At 32.2% G+C, this 25,965-nt stretch overlaps 4 protein-coding genes across 4 annotated transcripts; 2 read left to right on the top strand and 2 right to left on the bottom strand.

Moving 5' to 3' along the window:
- The first annotated feature begins 11,119 nt into the window (after positions 1-11,119).
- LOC115716834 (uncharacterized) lies at positions 11,120-12,262 on the top strand. The gene has a single exon (XM_030645740.2). The coding sequence runs from the start codon at positions 11,568-11,570 to the stop codon at positions 12,006-12,008; it is 441 nt and encodes a 146-aa protein (XP_030501600.2). The 5' UTR covers positions 11,120-11,567; the 3' UTR covers positions 12,009-12,262.
- A 982-nt stretch (positions 12,263-13,244) lies between these two features.
- On the top strand, positions 13,245-14,199 carry LOC133037974 (uncharacterized). Its single transcript, XM_061115830.1, has one exon. It carries the CDS (start codon positions 13,549-13,551, stop codon positions 13,939-13,941), a length of 393 nt encoding a protein of 130 aa, XP_060971813.1. The 5' UTR covers positions 13,245-13,548; the 3' UTR covers positions 13,942-14,199.
- Positions 14,200-14,609: 410 nt separating this feature from the next.
- Positions 14,610-18,607, bottom strand: LOC133037973 (AT-hook motif nuclear-localized protein 7-like). Its single transcript, XM_061115829.1, has 5 exons — positions 17,539-18,607; positions 16,304-16,371; positions 15,769-15,900; positions 15,489-15,650; positions 14,610-15,301 (listed from the first exon to the last, which is right to left on the bottom strand). The coding sequence occupies exons 1-5, from the start codon at positions 17,900-17,902 to the stop codon at positions 15,002-15,004; spliced, it is 1,026 nt and encodes a 341-aa protein (XP_060971812.1). The 5' UTR covers positions 17,903-18,607; the 3' UTR covers positions 14,610-15,001.
- Positions 18,608-19,566: 959 nt separating this feature from the next.
- LOC115717662 (65-kDa microtubule-associated protein 3) lies at positions 19,567-24,849 on the bottom strand. The gene is made up of 13 exons (XM_061115828.1): positions 24,517-24,849; positions 23,575-23,662; positions 23,246-23,452; positions 22,628-22,876; positions 22,316-22,525; positions 22,072-22,227; positions 21,813-21,972; positions 21,566-21,717; positions 21,351-21,438; positions 21,112-21,185; positions 20,877-20,951; positions 20,422-20,713; positions 19,567-20,314 (listed from the first exon to the last, which is right to left on the bottom strand). Exons 2-13 carry the CDS (start codon positions 23,644-23,646, stop codon positions 19,848-19,850), a joined length of 2,202 nt encoding a protein of 733 aa, XP_060971811.1. The 5' UTR covers positions 23,647-23,662; positions 24,517-24,849; the 3' UTR covers positions 19,567-19,847.
- Between the last annotated feature and the right edge of the window lie 1,116 nt (positions 24,850-25,965).

Below are 25,965 nucleotides of genomic sequence, written 5' to 3'. Positions count from 1 at the left end.
CGAGGTCGGGGTCCAAGGTTCGAGTCTAGGTTTGGGTAAGGGTTTTGGTTTGGGGCTGGGGTTTAGAGTCATGACTAGGTCCGGGTCTGGGGTCTGGGTTCGGGTTCAGATTTGGGTCGGGTCAGTGTTTGGGGCCGGGGTTCGGGTCTACGTCTGGGGTCGGGATTAGGGCCATGGTCCGAATCTGGGGTCTGGGGCCGAGGTCCGAGTTTGATCCACTGGGGTCTATGTTGGAAATTATTTTACCAGGATCTTAGATCTACTCACAAGTATGTTTATTAACATCCTAAATATGAACTTTCTAAAACGATAAAATAAACACATATAAAGTTTAAGAAACCTTACATTGGGTGCAGCGGAATAATATGACTCCTTCCGTTCAGATATCTAGCCCTTGATTCCTTTCTGTAGCAGAGCATTATCAATATCTTTGATGCTGAAACTCCTTTGCTGATGATCTTTCTTCACGATCTTCCTCACTATGATTGAGGTATCACTTGCTGTGTGTGGGCACTACTCTAATCACTAAGAGAGGTTCGAAATATTGAGGAAGAAAAGAGAGAGAGTGGCGGCTAGAGAAGAGAGTGGAGGCTCAGGTTTTTCTGATTCAGAAAGTGTAATTTTCCTGAAGCCTTCACTATCTATTTATAGCATTCCTCTAGGGCTTGATTTGAATTATATGGCATTAAAATAATGAAAAAATCATTTAAAAAAGATGACATAAGTGGCCGGCCCTAGTCTAGGTGGACTGGGCCTTATTTTTGCAATTTTGCAATTTTACCACTTTTGTATCTGATTTTCTCAAAAATGCCAATTTCCTAATTCAATCATTTAAATGCCAATTCTAACTATTTAATAACTATAAATAATTATTAAATAATATTGTCATTTATCATATTTATTAATTGAACCATACAAAGTATCATAATTAACAAATATGCCCCTATAAACTCTTTCTTTACAATTTCGCCCTTACTTAGTGAAAATTTCACAAATAGACATAGTCTAATTCGTGAATTATAATTGATTAATCAAAACCAATTACATGAGTCTTACAAGCAATATTATCTCAACTAGTGGGGGGACCATGGGTCTATATAACCGAGCTTCCAATAAGTAGATCAAGAATTTAGCACTAAAATTCACTAACTTATTAATTCTTCGTTGAATCCACGCATAGAACTTAGAATTGCACTCCCAGTATATAGAATGCTCTATATGTTCCACCATATAGACACATCATTAGTTATCCATTGTTATAATCCTAATGTGATCAATGATCCTCTATATGAATGATCTACACTGTAAAGGGATTAAATTACCGTTACACCCTACAATGTATTTATTCCTTAAAACACTTGACCCCGTATAAATGATATTTCAGCTTATGTGAAATGAGTACTCCACCATTTATGTTCGTTTGGTCAAGCTCGAAGGAGATCATCCTTTGCTTACTATTCGCCGGATAGAAGCTATAGATTCCATGTTTATGCTAGCGCTCCCACTCAATTGCACTACCGTGTTCCCAAAATGTACGTATCACCCTGACCTAAAAGTAGGCTTAACTAACAAATCAAAGAACACGAATAGCCTCTCGAGATTGAGCCTAAACATATCAGGATTAAGATCATTTGATCTAGGATCAACTAGGCGATATTGACTTGAATAGATATTACGGTAAGTTTAATAAATCTAAGTCAAAGTTCAATATCGGTCCCTTCCGATGCATACTCCATGCATCCAACCCGAGCTTTACTTTAACCAATGCTGCGGAAAGAACATAGTATTTCTCCAAATACAAGTAAACTCTTGTTGTAGATTATCATATCAGTAAAACCCTATGTCTGATAAATCTAGGAAACTTTATTCACATAGTCATGTTTACTTTCCAATGTGTTGACGACACAATAAACAGGATCAAGTATGTGAAAAGGGTTTCAGATGAATTTATACATTATGTACATATAATCATGAAATAAATCATGTGAACCATGCAACATTAAATGTTATTTACGATCTATATTAATAAGTAAATCCGATTATATTGAAATGAGTTTTATTTAGGGCATAAAACCCAACAAACTCCCACTTGCACTAATATAAAACAAAAAGTGCGTTTCAAATAATCTCAACACCTTGATATACAAATCAAGTGTAGTAGTAGTAAACTCCTCGTAATAGGATCTGAAAGGTTGAATTAACCACAACCTTTTCTCCACCATTACTCTTCCTTTAATCACAAAATCATTGATAATGTGAAATTCCTCTCTATATGTTTACTCTCTTGGGATACTGGATTCTATACCTTTGGCAACTACTTTTGGTTAATCGGGAAATTAACACTAGTAGTTTAAGGCAATTTGGAATGGTGCCAAAGATGTATAGAACTTTCCTTAGACCGAATAAGTAACTTTCCTGGACTTTAACATTCGGTCCCTTTACGGTAGACCTAGAGACTTCAGATAGGTTTTTACACTTCTCCAAAATCACTATTCCACCCCGAGTAACCACCATCTTATCAGAAAGATTTACTAGCACATAGGCAAATTTCGAAATCGGATATGGTGTAGTCTAAGAGTTTTAAACACACCCTTATAGACTAACATATAGTTCCTCTTCTTTATCTTAAGATTTACTTGATTGTCTTCCAATGTTCTTCTCTGGATTAATCTGATACCTACTCATTACTCCCACTCAACAGCAGGTGTCTGGTCTAAGGCATACAAAAGCATATCTAAGACCTCTCACTGTTGATATAAGAAATTTTTCCATGGCTTTATCTTTTCTGGAATAGTTGAGACTTTTCCTTAGATAAATAAAATCTATGCCTAAGAAGTTGTGAAGCTTCTATAGATTGCCATTAGAAAGAAAATGCTTGACATCTTACTAAAGTAAGTTGCTTGCATTAGAGTAAGTAATTACCGGGTATACCACAAGCCATAGGTTTAGATAAACTCAAACCTATAATACTAGGAACGGGAAGTTTTGTTAAGTCCATTGAATGGACTTATAAACGAAAATTTCCTTTTATGTCCTTGTAATAGAAAACTTTAGGTTACTCCATGTGAATGGATTAAACCATAGTTCTATTGGCTTTCTTCTTAGTTTCTTATCTTGACAATCCATTACTTGTTTAAACTCACAATGGATTTTAATCACTAGTGTCTCCCAAGTCATAAGAAGGTGAGTTCCTAGAAACTCTCCCACTACGACAAGGTACCGTGAATTATGTCTAAGAAAACTAAATGGTATTGATCTCTTCGGTTGTGACAAGACAACAGAGGCTGTGGGATCATCATATGTCATATAAGATGATAGAACACTTTTGGAATCAAGAATTAAGTATCTCCTTTATTTGCTACTTGTTTTTCGGACTTAGTCATTTTCTTAGAAAAGTAGTATTTGTTTGAACAAACACTTTCTTATCTATTGACAATGGGATGGTCCACCCCTAATCACTTAGAATAGCTAAGAAAACATGGTTAACAGTTCTAGCTTTTCTTAAGATTTTGATTAGGTCATCCATGAATCTAGTAATGATTTACATTAAGTATACAACCATTACATCATTCTGAAATTGTATTACCATAGAAGGATTTAGGCAACGACTAGTAACTAATCATCAACATGCAACTCGAAATTTCTGGGGAGGTAAGTTTGGATATAATTCAAAAATCAATTTAATGATCTTTGAACTGCATATCTACTAACTATTTCTCCACCCCTATCAGTTCGCAAGATCTTTAACCACATACCTTAATGGTGTTTAACCATTGCTAGAAATTAATGAAATTTTTCAAACATTTCAAATTTCTTTGCTAAAAGGTATAATCTAGAGTTATCGTTTTAAGAATACAACGAAAAACTCATATCCACCCCTGAATGTACATCCATCTGCGAATGAGATGAATTACTTTTAGTGGATATAGGCATATTAACTCTTTGCAGAGATTGATCTTGTCAAATCCACTATGAACAAGATACAAATGCCATAGATTAAGAAAATGTGGTAGTGTCTATGATGACATAGGTTTAGTTACATCAAAGAGTTCTTAGAATACTTCAAGTGGATCCTGGTCACAGAATACCTAACTCACATTCCATACAGTTTTAATCCATTAATCAAAGATGGATATTAAACACTTGAGAAAGTGTAACTGTATTGTATTCTGGAATTAGAAATTTAAGAAAATTTCTATTTGGAATCTAAAATTAAAGTCAAAGACTTAAATTCAACCAAATTTAATGAGTAATTCTTTCTTGGACCACCACTACTAATACAAACTCTAAGTAGATTTGCCCATACAAGTAGGAGATTTCTAAGATTGAGGATTTATATCAATTGGGAATAGAATTTCGGGGTTATAATCATATGCGTCATATAAAATGACATGAAATGATTTATAGACCATTCATCCAATGATATGTTTTTAAAGCTAATTCGAAATGAATAAGCTAAGAGGAATTAGGATAATTTCGTTTAAAATAAGAATCCAACGATGCTTCGATTAGCGAAAGTCAAAGTAATCTTATTTATATAATCTTCTTGTTTCATATCGTAAAAATACTAGTCTAAGGTGTCATCAATTGATGAACAGCTAGATGTCGCATGTACAATATTTATCTTTCGAAATCTAACACTATTATGTATGTCTAATGGTGAAAATCCACTAGGGATTTATCTCATTAGATAAACAAGCCAAGTTAGACCAACAATGAAGATTCGAAATTAAACTACAACTTAATAACAGAAAATAACATGGTTCAATATAAATTCATACACAATTCAGAAATTATAAGCATATAGCAAGTAGGAATGACAAGTGAAAATACTAAAACTTACAATCCTAAATAATTTCCAAGGTTTTCAACAAACTGATATCAGTGTCACGTTTAGGCGAGAGTCAAAGCTACCATTCATTGAATAGAGTTGTCAGCTCGTCTAAAATGTTAAACATTCTAGCAACCTTTTATTCGATCAAGATTGGAATTCAGCGTTGTCCCGTTTAGGCGAGAGTCAAGGCAATTCTATCTTATGAGCTTCCACCATTGTTTCATAATTTGCAAGTCAAGTATGGTCGCCACCATTAGGGTGATCCATACCATACAAAACACTTACAAACTACTTATCATGCGAGGTTAAACGGTGCGAAATTGCTAATGAACGTTCCTCCATTAGGGAGGATTACTCACTAAAACAAACGCGGTGTAAAACCCACAATGGAGATCGAATGCCTCTATAATAAAGCTCATTATTTGAAAAGAGTTGTATTTTCTTTTATTCTCTTTATTTATTCTATTTATTTTAAATATATATTTATTTAATTAAAATTTCCAATTTAGAATGAAAAATTCTAAATATAAATTTTAATTTAATATTTATAAATTTTACTTAGATGGATATGAAAATAACATGAATTATTTCCATCTTAGTAATAATTTCCAATAAATATTTAGAAAAAAATATTTAAGTTGTTACAAAATTAATTTAAATTAATTTACAACTCAAATTTAATTTTCTATAAATATATATTGCATTTCGAAAAATTAAAGTATATAAGAATACAATTTTCGAAAAATGCATATTAAAATAAAAAATAAATCTGGAAAAATTATTCTAATTTAATGTTGGCCCAAAATTAATTAATAAAATTAATTTACAACAAAAAATATAATTTTCCTATTTAATTAAATATATAAGAAAAATTACAAATATTTAAGTATGATGATGAAAATCAACTCAAATATTAATTTTCTATTTAATTAAATACACTAGAAAAATACTTCAAGCAAAAATATCACCTATCTAGATTTTCCTTTGACTAATTAATTCTATTTCTAATAATATACTTTAATTCAATTTATTTTAAATTAATCAATAAATGAAAAAATCATTGATTTAAGTTGATCCAAGAATTAATTAAAATAATTAATTTACAACTTAATCTATTTTTCAAGATAAAATTCGAAATTCTAGCATTTAAGAAATACAATTTCGAAAATTGATTAATAAAATAAAGAAAAAATATATTTTGAAAATTATTTAAATTTAGTTGAAAAAAATAAATTTCAACTAAAAATAATTTTCTATTTAATTAAATGTCATGAAAAAGAAATATTTAAGTATGATGATAAAAATCAACTTAGATATTTAATTTTCAAATTAATTAAATGTATTAAATTCAAGAAATAAATAATTAAGTGTAGAGAAGGCTTAATTATTAATCTCTAGTTTAATACTAGGAAAAAATATATTTAAAATAAATTGTACCAAAATTAATTAATAAATAATTAATTTCACAATTTATAATATTTTCCTATTTAATATTAGAAATAATAAGTAGTCTATAAATAACTATATAGAAAATATCTTATTTGACTAAGTATCTTTTCCACAAAATTTGAAAAAATATCTAATTTAAGTTGTACTAGAAAAATCTAGAACTTAAATATTTTCAAATTTAAATTTAATTAAATATCAAAAATTAAGTTGTAACCACTTAATTTGAAAATATTCCATTTTAAGTTAATATTTGAAAAAGATATTAACTTAAAAAAAATATCTAAAGAATCTTAATAACCAATGCCTAAAATTCCTCAACTTAATTTTGAAATTTTGAATTCAAAAGATATTCGCATTTAAGTTGGTTAGTTGAAGATAACTAAATATCAACTTAAATAGGAATATTTAATGAAAAATTTAAATTAAGTTCCAGAAAGAATCTAGATGGTTATAATTCTATATTTAATTAAATACAAGAAAATACATATAGTTTAGCTTAGAATATAAAATTCCTTAAACTATATTTTTCTTAAATTAATTTCAAAATAAATGAAATTAATTATGTTGCTAATCAATTTTATTAGGTTAAACTAGTTTAATTAACCTAGTACAGTCATTCAAATCAGGCAAATGGGCCTTCACAATTGGGGTGGTTTGTGTGAGGGGGTGCTGGGTTCAGTATGTCGTACCCACTTCTATGGCTCCCAACTCTCACACAAGGCCCAAAAGAGAGGAATTTAACCTTAATAAGAACAACTGTTATTAATTGAATAAGCCCAAAACTAAATGGGCCTAAATAAAATCTATCAATGACTATGACATTTTATTTAGCAACATTAACCTATATGCATCTATAATAAAATTAAACACATAGGCTCACACAGGCACACTTTGGATGGGTCCTATCATGTTGCTAGGTCATACACAGATGAAAGAAGATTGTAAATATACCTGTTACAAATTATTATCTTGACCAAGGGAGCCATCAGATCATTAGATCTGGCAAAAAGTAACCATGGCTATTTGCAATCAAGTAATAATAGGTTTTAAAAACTTACACATAAGCTAAAACACATACTCCTGCAACAAGGTTAGTTGGATAGTTGGATGTAGGATTTATTTAATTTTAAATTAAATATTTAATTTCGAAAATAATTAATTAAAAAAAATAATTTTTCGAAAAATTTAAAAAAAAATTTGAAAAATTCGAAAATTTTTTTTTAAAAAATTTAAATTTAAAATTAAACCTACAATTTTTGAAAAATTAGGTTTCAACCAACCTAAATATCATTTCAAAAAAATTTGCTAACTACTTTTAAATTTTAAATGTTATTTTATAAATAAAAATTAAATAAAAAATTAGAAAAGATAAATAAATATCTTTTTCAAATTTTAAATTTAATTTAAATAAATAAAATAACAAAATTTAAAAAAAATTAGCAAAATATCTTATATCATTTAAAAATTACATAATTATAAATATCTTATTTTTAAATTTAAAATAAGATAAGATATAATCAAATTTTAAAATAAGATAGATTTTTAAGCAAAAAGATAAATACTAATTCTATTCGAATTCAAATTACACTAATATCTTGAATTAATTTAAAAAAAAAATTAAATTAATTCAAAATGATAATTAGAATTGAATTAGGAATAGTAATAGTATATATACAAAACCATACAAAAAATTGGAAGTTAATTCCATGAAAAAGTATGAAAAATTGAAGAAAAAGGAAAAAATCCGAAACTGTACGGACAGTTCTGCGATCGCAGGAAACTATCAGCACAGCCCCGATTTTGTCAAATCTTCAAAAAATCATAACTAATTCAAATAAAATCCAAATTGAGTTCTGTAAAAGGCTAACTTGCTTAATTTTTTCCATACTATCCAATAAAAATAATTCCAGAAACGAAATCACAATTATTTTTCACGAAAATTTCACAAACATCAATCAATCATCAAATAACACTCAATACAACATGATACCATCCAAAGAACATACAAACAATCGTTTTAAAGTCCAAATTTCATGTAAGTAAATCAATTAACCTGGCTCTGAGGCCAGTTGTTGGAAATTATTTTACCAGGATCTTAGATCTACTCACAAGTATGTTTATTAACATCCTAAATATGAACTTTCTAAAACGATAAAATAAACACATATAAAGTTTAAGAAACCTTACATTGGGTGCAGCGGAATAATATGACTCCTTCCGTTCAGATATCTAGCCCTTGATTCCTTTACGTAGCGAGCATTATCAATATACGAACACGGATCTCTTTCTCTGAATCTTTGATGCTGAAACTCCTTTGCTGATGATCTTTCTTCACGATCTTCCTCACTATGATTGAGGTATCACTTGATGTGTGTGGGCACTACTCTAATCACTAAGAGAGGTTCGAAATATTGAGGAAGAAAAGAGAGAGAGAGTGGCGGCTAGAGAAGAGAGTGGAGGCTCAGGTTTTTCTGATTCAGAAAGTGTAATTTTCCTGAAGCCTTCACTATCTATTTATAGCATTCCTCTAGGGCTTGATTTGAATTATATGGCATTAAAATAATGAAAAAATCATTTAAAAAAGATGACATAAGTGGCCGGCCCTAGTCTAGGTGGACTGGGCCTTATTTTTGCAATTTTGCAATTTTACCACTTTTGTATCTGATTTTCTCAAAAATGCCAATTTCCTAATTCAATCATTTAAATGCCAATTCTAACTATTTAATAACTATAAATAATTATTAAATAATATTGTCATTTATCATATTTATTAATTGAACCATACAAAGTATCATAATTAACAAATATGCCCCTATAAACTCTTTCTTTACAATTTCGCCCTTACTTAGTGAAAATTTCACAAATAGACATAGTCTAATTCGTGAATTATAATTGATTAATCAAAACCAATTACATGAGTCTTACAAGCAATATTATCTCAACTAGTGGGGGGACCATGGGTCTATATAACCGAGCTTCCAATAAGTAGATCAAGAATTTAGCACTAAAATTCACTAACTTATTAATTCTTCGTTGAATCCACGCATAGAACTTAGAATTGCACTCCGGTATATAGAATGCTCTATATGTTCCACCATATAGACACATCATTAGTTATCCATTGTTATAATCCTAATGTGATCAATGATCCTCTATATGAATGATCTACACCGTAAAGGGATTAAATTACCGTTACACCCTACAATGTATTTATTCCTTAAAACACTTGACCCCGTATAAATGATATTTCAGCTTATGTGAAATGAGTACTCCACCATTTATGTTCGTTTGGTCAAGCTCGAAGGAGATCATCCTTTGCTTACTATTCGCCAGATAGAAGCTATAGATTCCATGTTTATGCTAGCGCTCCCACTCAATTGCACTACCGTGTTCCCAAAATGTACGTATCACCCTGACCTAAAAGTAGGCTTAACTAACAAATCAAAGAACACGAATAGCCTCTCGAGATTGAGCCTAAACATATCAGGATTAAGATCATTTGATCTAGGATCAACTAGGCGATATTGACTTGAATAGATATTACGGTAAGTTTAATAAATCTAAGTCAAAGTTCAATATCGGTCCCTTCCGATGCATACTCCATGCATCCAACCTGAGCTTTACTTTAACCAATGCTCTGGAAAGAACATAGTATTTCTCCAAATACAAGTAAACTCTTGTTGTAGATTATCATATCAGTAAAACCCTATGTCTGATAAATCTAGGAAACTTTATTCACATAGTCATGTTTACTTTCCAATGTGTTGACGACACAATAAACAGGATCAAGTATGTGAAAAGGGTTTCAGATGAATTTATACATTATGTACATATAATCATGAAATAAATCATGTGAACCATGCAACATTAAATGTTATTTCTGATCTATATTAATAAGTAAATCTGATTATATTGAAATGAGTTTTATTTAGGGCATAAAACCCAACAGTCTAGGGTTTGGGTCGGATCCAAGGTGCGGGTCCGGGTTAGGTCTAGGGTCCGATTGTGGTGTTGGGGTCTAGGTCCAAGTTCGAGTCTAGGGAGGTCTGGGTTCGGGTTTAAGTCGGGTTTGGGGTTCGGGGTCCGGGTCGGGTTCGAGGTCCAAATCGGGTTTGGGGTTTAGGTCCAAGTCGGGTCTAGGGTTTGTGGTCTGAGTTCGGGATCCAGGTCCAGGTCGGGCCCAGGGTTCGAGTCTGGGTCCGCAGTCTTAATCGGGATCAGGGTCCGAGTCCGGGTCGGGATCCGCGTCCAGGGTTCGAGTTCGAGGTTCGGGTCCTGGTCGGGGTTTGGGTCTTGGTCGGGGTCTAATTTTGGGTTCAAGTTCAGGTTCCAAGGTTTAGGTTGGGGTCAGAGTCTAAAATACTGATAAATAAAATCTGTTTAAAAAAGTTTTGAAAGTAACTTTCTTTTTTCAAAATTTTTAAAATTTGATTCTCAACTAAAAAATTGAAAAATAAAAATATTTTTATAAAATATGCTTTTGAAAGTATTTTCACTTTTCTAATTTTAAAAATAAAAAATTATTACTAAACAATTTTTTACAGTTTGATTAAAAAGATAGTGCCAAGAGTGTGTGATTTGTAAGGTCAATGATAATCTTCTTGTCACTAAACAAATCTACTTTATTTCGAACACAATCTTTTATTTATTTTTATTTTTTTCATTTGATATTTAATTGATCTTATCTAATATCTCTAGTCTCTACTTAAAACAATTGTAAATCTACAAACACACATCATCAATATTTTGAAAAAACAAAACAAAATAAAATTGTCGTCACTGACATGTATGAAAATTGAGGCAGAAAAAGATCACGATGAAGTAAAAGTGAAAGGAGTTAGTAAATTTTTGCTTTGGTAGGTGAGTTTGAGTCCATTGGAAGACACAAAACAAGGGAGGGCCCATGTGAGTTCTCGTATGGTACAACGAACTTTACAATATATAAACAAAAAGTACCCCGCCAACCATACAATTATTAAGAAACTTCCCACTTCTTCTGCCAAAAACTTTCACAACACACTTGGTTAATTTTTTATTTTTTTTTCTCTTTTTTCCCCGGTTATTTTGTCTGGTTTTCCTTAATATTTTATAAACATCATCATTTTAAACCCACCAAAAGCTTCCTCCCTACACTTTAAATATTATAATACATGAGGCCTTTAAATACCCTTTAACGTTACCAAATATGCCAACACTCTATACCTATATCTATATGCATTATTATTCATAACCACAATCTCCAATTCCCTTTTCTCTGTGATATTTCTCAATTTTCAAATACATCATGTTGGATGTAACATTGGATTTGATCAGTCAAACTGCTTCAAGCTCTCTATTTGCCTTCTGTTTTTGCAATTTGATCATAGTGATCATCCTTTTGGGGTCAAAACCAGTTAACTCTGCTCATGACCAAAAGCAAAGTGACCATGCACCTCCTCTTTCAGTGGTCTCCATCCCCAAAACAGTCACACATGACGATGAGGCTGTAAAACACAATGGTCTCGGCATGGAGGAGAGGGATGTATTAGAGGTGGTTTGCCAACATGTCTCAAATCTGCAGAAAGAACTCGGTGCTGAAGAAAAGTTTCATGATCATCTCGATGATGGTAATCATGATGATCATGATCAAGATCATCATGATGATGAGTTGAGGAAAAGAGTGGAAGACTTTATTCAGAAGGTAAACAGAGAATGGAAAGAAGAACTGATAAGAACTTCCCAATGAAGATGAAGATTTTCTTTTCTTTCTTTTTTGCACATATGGGACTGAATTGTGGCTGTTCTGAATTGGGAAATCTTCATTTTTTTTTTATATCTCATAAATTGTGTTGTTCTTAGAATTTGGTTTAGAAAGGATAGTACCTCTCAAGTCATGTTTGGCTAACTCTATGGTTTTTTGAGGGTAACTAGCTATGTTCAAAGATGTAAGAAATTTAATTTAGTTGTTTAGTTAAATTAATGAAGGACACAATATGCTGTTAACTAGTCTCTTTTACTATTAGATTCTCAGTCACATGGATAAAGAGGGGAAAAGTAGACTAAAAGGCAGAAATAAAGAGCATGTTTGGAATAGAACAGCATAGTACTACCATGCCATTTTCAACTTTTTCTCTTTTCTCTTTTCTCTTTTCCTTTCCAACTTTCGAAGGAATAAAGACTTGAAAACCAAAGGAATATAATGCTTTTGTTTCTTGTTGCATTGTGTGTGTTGCAACAGTAAAATAAAATAGATAGTCATTTTCTTATGCAAAACAATATTCTCTATTGGCACACATAAGAGTGGCCATGATATTGACCACTGACCAAACGAGACTGTTCCTTATTTCTATTCTAACTAACTGCTTCCCTCCATGTATGGTAGTGTCATTTTCTTCATTCCTACTTGTCAAACAACTACGCATAATGCACCGTCGTCAATATTTTTTCTCCTTTTGTTTTTATTCCTTAGTACACATGAGCTTAAAAGTAACAAAATTACAAAATTATCCTCACTTTCCAAAACCAAAATTCCCCCCTACTTGCAATTTTAAGATTAAATGAACTCTTGCTATAATAATTTGGAGAGGCCTTAATTGACAAAAGTTGCAGGTGAAACTTAAAATATCTTGAAATATCTTCCACTCCAAAAGATCTGAAATACTAGTGGAAATAGTTTAGCTTTAAAATAATATCTGATATCTCCAGATTTTAGTGGCAATATTTGAGTACGTACTATCCACAAATAGCACTTTCTTAGTTCTTTTTTATTTCTTTTCATTGTAGGTAGAAAACTCTAGGCTTCTATAAAAGTTTATTTTATGTGATTAAAGACTAATATCTTTTTCGTAAGGTGAAAGTTTCATACTCACTACTACTAACAACTCCCACCATATTTTTAAATTGTTAAAGAGGTACAGGACAAAAGGACAAGACGGCAAAAGTTTTAAGGCTTTGGTGATGTCAGTATACTTACGTGGAGATGATGAGAATGCAAGAAAAGCTGAGAAGGTTCCATGTGAGGTTCTCTCTGTTGATGGTGTAATTGACTTTCCATTAGTTTAATGTATTAATTAAACAAATCACACTGTACAGTCGAGAATAACCTTTCATATGCTAACATATAACATCACATGTATAATTTTCTTTTCTTTAGAAGAAAAAAGAAAGTATTAGCTTTCACACCAGGCCGCTTATATATCATAACAAACGCCTCAACTCTTCTAAGTCTTTTCTTCTTCATTTCTTCTCTTTCTATCAACTTTTGTTAATCAGTGTCCAAAGAAACCATGTTTGAATACGGTTCCACACTGGACTTGATTCGGTATGTTGTTTCAAACTCTCTATTCATCTTCTGTTTTTGCAACTTGATCATAGTGATCATCCTTATGGGCTCAAATAAAACTAGAGGAGAAAGAGAGAGGTGCTCCAAATCAGTGGTCAAGAAACAAGGTAGAAATGGAAATGAAAGAAGGTACAAGGAGAGCAAGACTAGTGTGGGAATCAGTGAAGGGATGATATATGCTCAGAAAGAAGAGGATGAAAACGACAGAACCAATGATGGGGAAAACGACAAAAAGGAAAAAGGAAAAAGTAAGGATGAGGATGAACTGAGGAAAAGAGTGGAAGAGTTCATTAAAAAAGTGAACAAAGAATGGAAGACAGAGATGTTGAGAACATGATCATGTGTATAGTCCAAGGGTAGGGTGGGTCATACGAGACTTAAATGAGCCTTTCAACATGTAATCTAGGAAAAATGTTTTTCCTTTTTTAGCTTTTTGATTTTTCTCTAACAGAAATGTCAGAGTACTCAGAAGGAATGGGTTAATTAATGTCTCCAGAATATCTGGACTCTGGACCATGTAAACTCCCCACTTGTTAAGTTAATGGGATTGCTTTTGCTATTGTTTGTAATCAAATGATATCAGTTTTGACTTGAATCCTCTCCAATTAACAATACTCCATTCAAACAATAATCTAAATTTATTATAAAAAAATATATATAACTACATTTTCAAGGTATATATTAAGAACTTATAGCTTTACATCAAAGTAATTACATTATATATAAATTATTTAAGTAGAATCAAAAATTTTATTCCACATATTAAATTGTATGTTATGTATTCAAAATAATTCTATTACAATATGGCAATATTTTTCTAATATAATGTTTTTAATTGGATGATTTTTTTTTTCTATTTTTACAAATTAGGAGGAATCATGAACTGAGAAATGGATGAATCTGATTGTTGTAACGTTAATCTTCAAATCATTCAGCAAAAAGAAAAATGTTAACTCTTCAATTCATTCATAATCCTCCATCAAAAAAAAAATAAGAAAAAAATCATAACCAGAATAACATTCACTCAAATCAATCGTTCGTAAAGATACAAAGCTCTTAATCAGACAATTAAGTGTCTTTGTTTGGTACACATACATCTAAATGTTACAGCACATCAACATTAGAAATACAAGGCGACAACAGCCAGAAAATAAGCCTTATGATTAAAAAGTCCTACCTAAAACCTAATAATAATAATTATAACAATAATAAGAGTACAAATTTGGGTTAAACCAGCATGACGAAGTTAAGCCGTAGTTTGTTTTTGTCCTCCTTCAGTAGCCAACAAGTCTAATATTGGGTGTCAGACAATATTTTGTGTGAGCCTAATTGTGTCTTCGAGTCTGCTAGACATAATTAAAGATACTACAATACAAGCACACTGGATTAAAAAGGGATCAGCAAGAAACCTCACAGTTCGATTGGCTTAGGCTTTTCGATTCGTTTTCGGCTAGCGATGATTTAATCTCAGCTCCCAAGTTTCTATAGCCTTGAATGGGATTGAGAGACGGAGAATTGTCTACACTGAAGGCAGCAGATGTCACCACCGGCTTTACTCCATATGACACTCTTGTTTCTTCACCAGAAATGGAGTTGATAACTGGACTTGGTATAACTGCTGCTGATATTGGCTCAAGTCTCTGCTTCTTGGGCTTCTGTTCCTGCTGGTGACCGGTTAAAAAACTACCGACCACGACCTGAAACACTCAAAACAGTTAGAAAGGCAATTAGGTGTGCGCATATCCAATGTTAGCTAGTACGAAGGTCATGTAATTTATAATATTGGGCTACAACTTTGTATTAAAATATTTGTCAAACATTGAGAGGTTACAGATATGCTGTGTTGTGATGACTTTTATCTTCAAACGAAATGATGAATGGTACCTGGACAGGACCAGCAGCAACCAACAGACCAGCAAGTCCTCCTCCCACTACTCTACCATCTGGACCGGCCAAAGACACGCTCATCCCACCAGATCTGCTCTTCGTTCCTGCATTTTCAGTAGGCATATATGATCCGCACAAGGAAAGTATCTCGAACCGACCCTGTATAAAACAACCAGAAATGCATGACTGGAAACACTTCATACTTTTGCTTTCTTATAAATTTTAAAGAGAGATATAGAATTCGACCATAACACAATCTGAAGATGAAAAGCCAAACCTCATATGTTAAAGTACCGCCCGATGAAGATGGCTGCCGAAGTGTAACATTTGAAATGGTACCATTAGCTGATAGTATGCAAATAGCTCGAGCTCCTTGTTGGGAGAATGACATAACCTTCATTGTAACATCCTACCACAACAAGAAGGCATAGCATAAATCAGTATACTATTAGGATATAAACACATAACTTGACAATATGCAAACTTGTGCTTATCATATATAAAGGCACTATAAGAATATCCTACAAAATGCAATATACAAAGGGATTGCTTTCACACACACAAGAAAAACGACAACTGATTCCCATGCCCACAAAGTCAGAAGCTTTAGTAGTTACAACATAATACATATACAACTTGGTGATAAAATAGCTATTCAGACAAGGTTGATGTAAAATAAACATCCAAATTATATTTAACAGAAATAGAACACGTAATTAGTAACACGAGAGATATTTAATTAACAGTATTAAGTATTAATCACATGTAATGTGAACTAATAGTTTCAAATAAATTAAATGTAAAGGGCATACCTCTCCAGCATTTACAGTAAGCACATGAGGCGTGAAATTTGCACCAACTGAGTATGCTATTTTGTCTCCTATAAATGTAAAAATGAAAAGGAAACTCATTAAGCGCATACACAGTAAAATTCTATATAAGTGGCATAATAAATTTCTTACAAAACTGTAGATCAAATAAACAAGTCAAAACATTATACTTACGGCATGTTGTACTTTTAAATTATAAACGCAAGAAGTTGATAGAAAATGAAAAATTTGGGGTAACTGATACAGTTAGAAACCCAGCTCTACATTATCATAATATAAGACAGTCATTCTGCTCTAATCCAGTTTAATTTAACTAAGATAGAAGCAAAGTCACACCATAAATTTCTTAGAACATTCCCGTCAAACTGTTAAAATGAAATATAGCAAGGTTACACAAATTTTTATGGAGCCATTCAGACAGAATCTAGTCACTACATCGGTCAGAAAAGTCATGAAGAAACCCTATTAAGGGGATTAAAATGCCTTGGAACGACAAACGTGCCTAATCAAGTATCAATTTTTACAAGATAACCCCACGTCATTTTTTTAGTCCTCCTTTAACTCGTGCCCATTTTAACTAGAGTTCCAAAAATCAAGACACACAGTCAGCAAATTTTAAGACATGTTTTAACAAAACAGTCAATTAATTAAAAACCATATTAATCCCAGTCGGTGTCACCCACCCACTTGGCTGACTCCACCTATATATAAACCTCACACCAAAAATCAATCACTCACTCTGTTCATAAATTTTAAAGCTTCGGTCTTGTTACCCAACCTAGGACCTTAGGAGAATAACATTTCTAGTCTAGTCTGAACAGAGACATAAAGATTCCGACATATTACAGTTAACCCAGTAATCTTTTCTCTTTTTTATTTTTTTGGTTGTTTTTTTTTTCTCTCACAGATGATTGACATTAAATTCCAGATCTGATAAGGAATCTAATCGTACGGGTCCACGACCACACCAAAACCAACAAACATTCTTAACTCGGTTATCAAAAGAAAAAAAAAATCTTAATGTAAAACTACAAAAACAAGCAGAATCCCAAACGTACACCACGAAACTATCAAACTAGACCCCAACAACTATTAGAAGCAAACCGAAAAACTTGGCTAATAAAAAAAAACGTTTTGAAAAATGTAACAGTTCCAAAAGAAAACAAAAATATAAGTTTTGAACTTTCACAATGTTAGAAACGCATATATTTGGGTACCTGAACTTTCATGAGTCTCGTACTTGTGTGACTTTTTTATTGAGTCAACAGGTTTTGTTTTACCCTTTTTCCAAGCTGAGAACTCTCCTGTGAGTGGAATAGAGGACGAAATGGGCATGGGAGATAATGCAGTAGCAACCACACTACCGTCAGGACCATACTTCCTAGGCCTACCTCTCTTCTTCTTCCCTTCCGTACTATGCAGTGCCGGCGAAGCTGAGGCCGAGGCCGGCGCTGGTGCAGCTGTCACTGTGGGACCACTAAATTGGGTCGAGTTTTCGTTTCTCGGGGCGACCCTATAGCTATCTGGGACTCCTTCACCACTCACTGCGACCCCAGAAGCCGAACTTTCTTTTTCCTCCATTCTAATGTATACAAAATCCAAGACAAGAAAAACCCACCAAAAACCCAAGAAAACTAATTACAGAAACACTTAAACCCCTAAAACTTTAGAAATTGACCCATCAAGGATTTCAGTTCCTGGGGAAGAAATATATTTATATAAACCCGGACAAAAAAAAAAAATTAAGCTAATTGCAAAATGAAAAAGAAGCTTACAATATGGGCAAAATGAAGCTCAAAAGGTTCCAATAAATTATAGAAAAAAATATACAGAAACCCCAGAGAGCCAACACCTCATCCTCAATGTAAGATCAAGCTTTCAAAGCTACAATTTCTGCACTTTTCTGACTTGTGCATCCACCATTTTAGACATAGAACTCAGCTTCAGTGGTAAACTCTGAATTTTTCACCCAAAAAAAATTACAGAAAACGTAAAAGAATTAAAAGAAAAAAATAATTATATAACAAATTTAGGATGTGATTTCTGAAATACTTCCTAGTGATGTGAATTTAGGGTTTTGCAGGTAAAGAAGAGAAATAAATAAAGTAGAAAAATAAAAGGAAAAATAAAATAAAATAAAATAAATCATTAAAAATATATAATTAAATATAGGGGAATTAAATTAACAATTAATATTTAATTGCAAAATTCAAAGTATAAAATTTGGTTAAGAAAATGGTTCGCGTCCGTCTTGGAAATTTAATAAAAGTGAATTAAATAATAAATTGGGCAGTGATAGTAAATGTGAAAATATTTCTAAATATGATTTTTCTGTAAAGAAAAATGCTTTTTTTTATTATTTATATTGTTATTTCTTTATTTAAAGTTATATATAAAGAATACATAATTCAAAGCTGTAAAGCAAACGTTGGAGCCATACCAATTTTCCAACTACTGACAAGCTCTTTGTCTTTTCAGTTAAATTAAAGTTGACCATTTAAAATTTAATTAAAATGACAAATGCCCCCATTGTTTAAGCTATCTACTGTTAATGCCACTGTAAAATAAAAATAACTTAACAAAACAAAAAAAATTGAAATTAAAACTCTTTCGTGTTCAAAAAAAATATAAGTAAACCACTTTCGTGAACTCATCAAATTAGAGCAGAAAAAGAATCTCGGAAAAATATATATATGTATTTTTATTTTATATGATATTGCTATAGACTCAAGAGGAAGTACCACTTGTTCTAGGGCTAAGGACAGTGGGACTGTTTTGACAATATTAGATCATTTTGCTTTGATTCAATGGAAATCACCTTAATAACCCAAAGATAATTTTGTTCTTCTCCATCTGATGTTTTTCTTTCACATTTTGCAACTCAACATTTTATTTTATATTGTTAAGAAACTTTTATTAGTGATGAAAAGCGGAAACAGTCAAAGAAAGAAGCAGCAATCAATACCTTTTTTCACAAACAAAATAAGAACAAAAAGAATCAAAGCTAGTATTTGTAAGGAAGGATTGGCCATTATCTGACAAAATAGACAAGCTTGCTTACACAAAAAGTGCTACACTTGTTATCCACATAATCAAAGATTCCCAGCCCAGAGTAGAGCTTGGAATATTTTGCAATCTTCCTGTCTTGACTGTATATACAGCCATTATTTTAACCCGAATCTTATTCGACTCTATCGATTTTCTTGTTGATCATTTGAAATATATATCCAACTTCACACGAGTCATAGTTGAAAAGAAAGAATCGGGTTTGAACTTTTACACATTTCAATTTCAATGAAGTTTTCTCATAGTTGAAAGATGAAAAGACAACGCATAACAAACATTTAGAAAACTAGTGAGAAAGGGAGTGTGCTCAAAAACAGCTTCAAACACTTAAAAGTTCATGTTCAGTGCTTTTAGACTCTGTACAGAAACCAAACAAGCCAATTGCAATTGACTTAAAATAAAATTTCCTAAAAAAACAGAAGATGAAGAATAGCACTGAAGCGCAAAGATCCCAAATATATCAAACTTGTACGAGGGACTTAATGTGTGATTTGGGAAGCACAAAACCAGCTCTTCTTTCCTCAAAAGAGTACTCGATTTCTTCAGGAATTTCTTCTGTTACATTGGAAGCATAAGGAATCAATGCATGTGCTGGAGTCATTACCGTTTGCATTGGGACTGATACTGTTGAAGGGGTACTTGGCACTGACATTGGCATCACCCTAGGAGTCTTATTCTCTTCATCTGCAACACTAGTGGAATTCTTTGAAGGTGTAGTGAACGGCATATTAATTGCATGAAGTGTTTTCTGTACTGTGTTGTCATGATGTGCTATGCTCAAATGATCTTCTGATAAATTTGTTGTTATGTTGGTTTTTAATGACGTTGAAGATATTGGTGAGAAAGGTTTCCGCTTCATTGGCGATTCGACTTCACGAGCACCAAAAGAATGGTTTCTATTTAATGCAGCATCAAAGCCTTTGGCACCTGCGTAAACACATGAAAATGGTAAATAAAAAGATAACAGTAGAAGAACATTGCCCAACTTGCTTAAGAAGCTATCATCATAAACATTGGCAGATAATGAGATTTACCATTTGATGATAAACCTGTGAAGCTATCATCCATATGCTTATTATTAAACAGCTCGTTTGGAACCACTCGATCACTCTTTCGACTACCTGGACGTGAATGTGGAGTCGCTTTGACAGAGTGATCAGGTTTAGGAGTTTGAATCATTGCTCCTCCAAGGGAGAGTCTTCTATTACTTGCACCTCCAGTTGACATTCTAGGACCCTTTTTAACACTTGGCTTGGAAGGACTTGGTTTTGACCCATAAAGTGCCTCTTGTTCAGCTATCAGCTGTCCCTGAAGTTTCTTATGTTCCTGTAAGAGAGATATTGTAGTTAGGCACAAGAAGTTATATAACTCACTAGTTAATATGTTTCTTATTTTGATCACTTAGTAGATATTACGAAGAATGTTATACTAATCCTGAAACATTTTTCAGACGAAAAAAGTTATTGTGGAAGAAACAAGTCAAATATACCCGCTGTCTACGACGTTCTTGCTCCTTCTCTTGCCGTAATATAGTATACTCTTCAAGCATGGACAGAAGTCGAATCTAAACAATGTTAAAGAAAAGAAAAATGAAGCATTGTTAAAAATATTTCAGACAGTAAACAAACAACAGCAAATAAACGTTTTAGAGGACTATTTTTATAGCTAATTTAAAATAAATAAAAAAATTTATATGTTTTCAGAATTTTGAGACATGTACTTACACCATCATAAGTAAACTCAGAGCCTTTCTCCCTCTCCCACGATACTGTTTTTGAAGCCAGTTGATCGACCATTGCTGAATGTAACCCAAGAATGTTGACTGTTAAGCTTTACCAATATAAAATAAATGGAGGTACAAAGAAAATGGAAGCTAAATTGTATCAAGATATTCCAACAAGTTTTAGATGCCGAACATAATCCTAAAGGAAAAAAATACTGACTTTGGTAAGACAGTTCTCACCTGGAAGTTTATTAACCAAAGTACGAGCTTTCTCGGCGCGCTTGAGAGTTAAATGAGCTCCTCTTCCAGCATTGTACCGATTTTCATCCTAAGAAAACACCATAAAATAGCAAAATGGTTTAACCAAAGGAAAGTGTTTTATGGATTAATGTATTTGAAAAGGCTTATGAATATGGATACAACAATCAAAATGACAAAATGTCTTAAACACCTACCCTATTATACTCCTCAAGCCAGCATTCTTCATCACAAGCAACCAACCATTTCTCAACTTTTTCAAGTATATCTTTCCTGCTAAATGCTTCCTCTTTAACTTTAGAGATTTGAAGCTCAATTTGCTCAAGGATCAAAGCAGGGTCCACGGCTCCTGAAAAAATACAAATATGAAGACATAAGAAAACAAGTAAAGAGCAGCAAAGAATTTAATGGAACTATGACAAGATATTAAATAAAAGTATTTACCAGACTCAATAGCTTCAATGGAACATTCCAGTGCACTATCTGTCTCTAGGACCATATGAGTCTTCCTACAAATCTCCTCCAATTCTGACCTCTTTTTGAGAACAAGCTCTTTCATTTTACTAGCTTTGAATTCTTCTAACCTAGACACTTCAGCCTCAACCTATGAAATAAATAAAATAAAAAGGTCACTTCCCTTTATGATTTAGAAAATAAAAGGAAAAATAATGAACGTCCAAAGATTATACAGATAGATCATTACATAATTGATGAAGTCCAGTGAGAGTGCGTTGAGCTCAGTTATTTCATCTTCTGAAGCAGCTATGTTACAAGTAACATTTTGAAACATCTGTTGCTCTTCTATTGGTGTATCCATTAAATTCCATAGTTCCAACATAGTTGTTGCTAGATCTTGTAGCTGCCAGTATAGAGGGTCAACAACATAAACCAAAACTGAAAGAGAAAAAAATACAGGCAGGAAACGAGAAATATAAAACAAAATTTACCCTCTGCATCCTCTGTACTTTCACCCCTCGTAAATTATGTATAGCAGCAGCCAGCAGCTCAATTGTAGTATTACTTATATTCTTAGGTCCTTCAGAATCACCTAAAGTTGGATGGACTTCACTAATAGTCTGTTTGAAATCCATTCCAAGAACTGAGCAAAGTGAATTTAAAGTACAAAGGTAATCCTGAACCTGCTTCAATCTATCACTCTGAAAAAAGAATGAAATACCAAAATATTAGTGAAGAACACTACATGAATATCATGAACTATAAAACACGAAAAAAAAATTACAAAATAGAAAAGTCCCAACCTTCTCCTTTTGAAGTGCATGAAGCTGTCTGTGTAACTCTTCAAGCTTTCTCAAGGTAAAATCAGTTTCATCAATTGTTGCCGATGGAATGTATTCTGGAGATTCATATATCTCATTAGAAATATTTCGTATCTCCTCTAAAACATCTAGGAATTGCTTCCTCCTTTCAGATTTCCTCTTTCGCATTTCCTCTAATTGGGGAAGAATTTTTCTCAGTTCTTCCTTCAAGCTTCCGATACTTTGATCAGACTGCAATAGTGGACAGATTGTGAGCTACAACAAAAATAAGTTGTGTTCTAGTAGATCATAACATTTTAACTAACCCAACTATTCAAATCATACAAAAGTATCTCAATCTTGTAAACCATCCAGGGCACATTAGAATTTTCTTGATTAGTTCAAATATGGGTGATAAAAATTGTTTCTTTAGTCAACTGTTCCTTCTTGAACAATCATGTTCTTTCTTATTTCAACTATTTTAATTATCAAATGAGCTGCCGAGATAAAGTAAAACTTGCAAAAGGAGCATAAACTTCTTCACATTAGTGTCACTCTCCCCAATCAGCCACATGAGGAAGGCATAAAAGGAAAACACAATTTCTTTCCATACATACTAACCTGCCTAATATGTACTGGTCGCTCTCCCATTGCAGAACATATAGCTGCCAAATCTGCTTCGGCATCTGCAATGGCTTGGCGCAACTGAGCCCTACACCGATTCGCTTGATCTACCTTTCTTCGATAAACTTCTAGACACTCTTGTTCGAGCTCAAGCAGCATTTTATCCCTATCAGTGTCAGTTTCCCCAACTTCATCCCAAATTATCTGATTTTTATTAAGACGACAAATAAGTTAACTATCTTCATTACACTATTTATATAAATGTATATAATATACTTGTAGATTTAAAATAGAAATAATATAATAACTAAAAGTTGGGGAGAAACCTGAAGCTCATATAGAAGTGTTCCACATGTTGTCTCCACTTGTTGAAGTGGGTCAAGTTGAACACTAGACATCTTTAAAGTGTTTTACCTGGCACAATTCTTCACAGTTAAGCTTATGAAGAAAGAAGAAAAAAAACCAAGGTTTACAGCAGAAAGGTAGAACATTCCAAGCATATCAATTCTCTAAGCAGTTTTTGAAGTTTTGCAATACATAATTCCCAGGGTTTTTTTTTCTTTGGTAGAGTAGAATTCCCAGGTTTGGTATAAAGAACAGAGGCTTTCTTTTTTGTGTTATTCAAAGCATACGAATTCTCCATAGCTGTTGAGAAAGCAGAAATTGCTAAAGCTAATTAAACCAAAGTAAAGAGAGATTATCCCTAACAGAAGGAAAATCCTTCCATGAAGATAGACCCTGAAATTGGGAAAACAATTTAAATAGCTAATCTATCGGCACAAACACACACACACAAAAAAAAAAAAGTTTTCGTCATCTTACCCGCTAGGATGAAAAATGTCAGAATCCCCCGAAAGAAATCTAAATTAAGACAGATCCAAATCATTCCCCCAAAAATTCAAACTTCAAAATGAGCTTTACAAAATTTTGTTCATTATAATTTAGCTCAAAGAAATTCCTCTCTAACATCTTAGAGATCACCAGCGATCATCAACCATAATCACAACATTTGTTTGGTGAAGAAGCTCAAAGTATTGTTAATTTTTAATTAAAAAGAAAAAAGAAAAAGGCAAATCTAGAAAGATAGAAAGCTTCTCGAATAGTCGAGCTTTTAGGTTCCAAAAAAATTGCAAGAGAAAATAAATAAAACTAATCTATAATTAGAAAATTTGGCCTCTTCCGTTGAGTTGGAGCATATTTCTCGCAAACATGGCCAGATAATTGAAATAGAGAGAGCAAAAAAAAAAAAATTTGAAGAAGATACACACCTGATATAGCAATCTCAGTACAAAATCGCTTTTGTGTACGGACTTTTCCTGAGAAAATGAGGCTATGGATTTTCTTGGATGGAAGCTGTAGGAGGGAAAAGAATGAACTTGAGATTTGAAATTTTGGATTACGAGACAGAAGGCGTGTATTGTATGTATGCAAACTGGACCTGGAGAGAGAAAGCGGGTTAGATAGAGAGAGATTGAGAAAAGTAGCCGTTTGAATGGAGAAAAGGGACCGTTGAGACCTCTTAATAAAATGTTCAAGTTCAGAATTGAGATTTAAGATTTGCTGTGCATCATCTTAAAATATTTGAATTTCAAATATTTCTTAAGGGGACGACTAGGATTCAGTGTCACGCACTAAATTTTTTCACTATAACAGGCCAATTAAACTTCGACATGTCAGCATGTAAGTAAGTACATTACGCGTCGCCCGTTAATATTTGAACTCTTTTTTTTTAAGTTTTTGAATTTTTTTTTTTTGAACCGAGAACTTGTTTTCAAAGGAAAATACATAGAACTTTTTCGTATGATGATTATTGATTTTATGAAGTTTTTTATTTTTTACCATTTTACACTGATCTTTTATTTCTCTTTTATCGTTTTATTTTTTTGCTTCATCTTTTATAAATGGAAATTGAACTCTGACAATTTTGTAACGTTTTTATAGGTCTTAAGTTTAAATAAATAATTTTATTAATGTTCTCTAATTATACATTTCCAAATTATCCTCAAAAATATGTATATTTCAAACAACAACAACAACTCTTGTAGTGAATTAGAAGTTGCAAATTTTGTAACGTTTTAAAATTTTAATGTGCAAATATTACTTCAATTTTAGAATAAATAAACAACAATAAAATATATATATATATCATTAATTTTTTTTTTTTTTTGAGATATATTATTAATTATTTTTTAGTAAAGCATTAATTAAAATGTTGAATTCACATATAAATTATATTTGGTAAACTTTTATGAACATATAAAACACTAAGGGTCAGATTAACATAGTTGTACTGTCGGAAAAAGCACTTGTACTTGTGCTGTGAGAAAAAACAGTTGTAGCTGTGCTGTGAGAAAAAACTACTTAGTGTTTGGTAAATATAATTTTAAAACGAGGAGTGCTTGCACTCTCTAGTTAATTTAATGACAAATGTCATCTTTTCAACAAGGTTTAATTTTACTTAATAACTAGCCATAATATTATACTTTTATGTCAACCATGCCATTCCCATTAATTTACTCAAATAATTTTTGATTTATTGAAAATTAAATATTTTAAAGAAAGTAATGATAAAAATAAATAAATAAGCAAAATACACATATATAAGTTTTTTTTATTGTTACATATATTTTATTAATTCCTCTTAATTAATAAAAAAGAGCTTTTTCAAAAAAAAAAAAAAATTAAACACACCACACCACACCACACTTCACATTTTT

The sequence above is a fragment of the Cannabis sativa genome, chromosome 5 (genome assembly GCF_029168945.1).
Source record: "Cannabis sativa cultivar Pink pepper isolate KNU-18-1 chromosome 5, ASM2916894v1, whole genome shotgun sequence".
Taxonomy (NCBI): Eukaryota; Viridiplantae; Streptophyta; class Magnoliopsida; order Rosales; family Cannabaceae; genus Cannabis; species Cannabis sativa.
The sequence above is the reverse complement of the archived record's forward strand: the minus strand, read 5'-3'. Positions and strand labels throughout refer to the sequence as shown.

Coding starts and splice junctions, on each gene's coding strand:
- LOC115716834 (XM_030645740.2), top strand. CDS start 11,568: ATGTTGGATGTAACATTGGATTTGATCAGTCAAACTGCTTCAAGCTCT.
- LOC133037974 (XM_061115830.1), top strand. CDS start 13,549: ATGTTTGAATACGGTTCCACACTGGACTTGATTCGGTATGTTGTTTCA.
- LOC133037973 (XM_061115829.1), bottom strand. CDS start 17,902: ATGGAGGAAAAAGAAAGTTCGGCTTCTGGGGTCGCAGTGAGTGGTGAA. Junction 16,372..17,538: donor CGAGACTCATGAAAGTTCAG/GTACCCAAATAT, acceptor TTACATTTATAG/GAGACAAAATAGCATACTCA. Junction 15,901..16,303: donor TTACTGTAAATGCTGGAGAG/GTATGCCCTTTA, acceptor TTGTTGTGGTAG/GATGTTACAATGAAGGTTAT.
- LOC115717662 (XM_061115828.1), bottom strand. CDS start 23,646: ATGTCTAGTGTTCAACTTGACCCACTTCAACAAGTGGAGACAACATGT. Junction 21,973..22,071: donor CACTGGACTTCATCAATTAT/GTAATGATCTAT, acceptor TTTATTTCATAG/GTTGAGGCTGAAGTGTCTAG. Junction 21,186..21,350: donor TTTGGTTAATAAACTTCCAG/GTGAGAACTGTC, acceptor GGTTACATTCAG/CAATGGTCGATCAACTGGCT.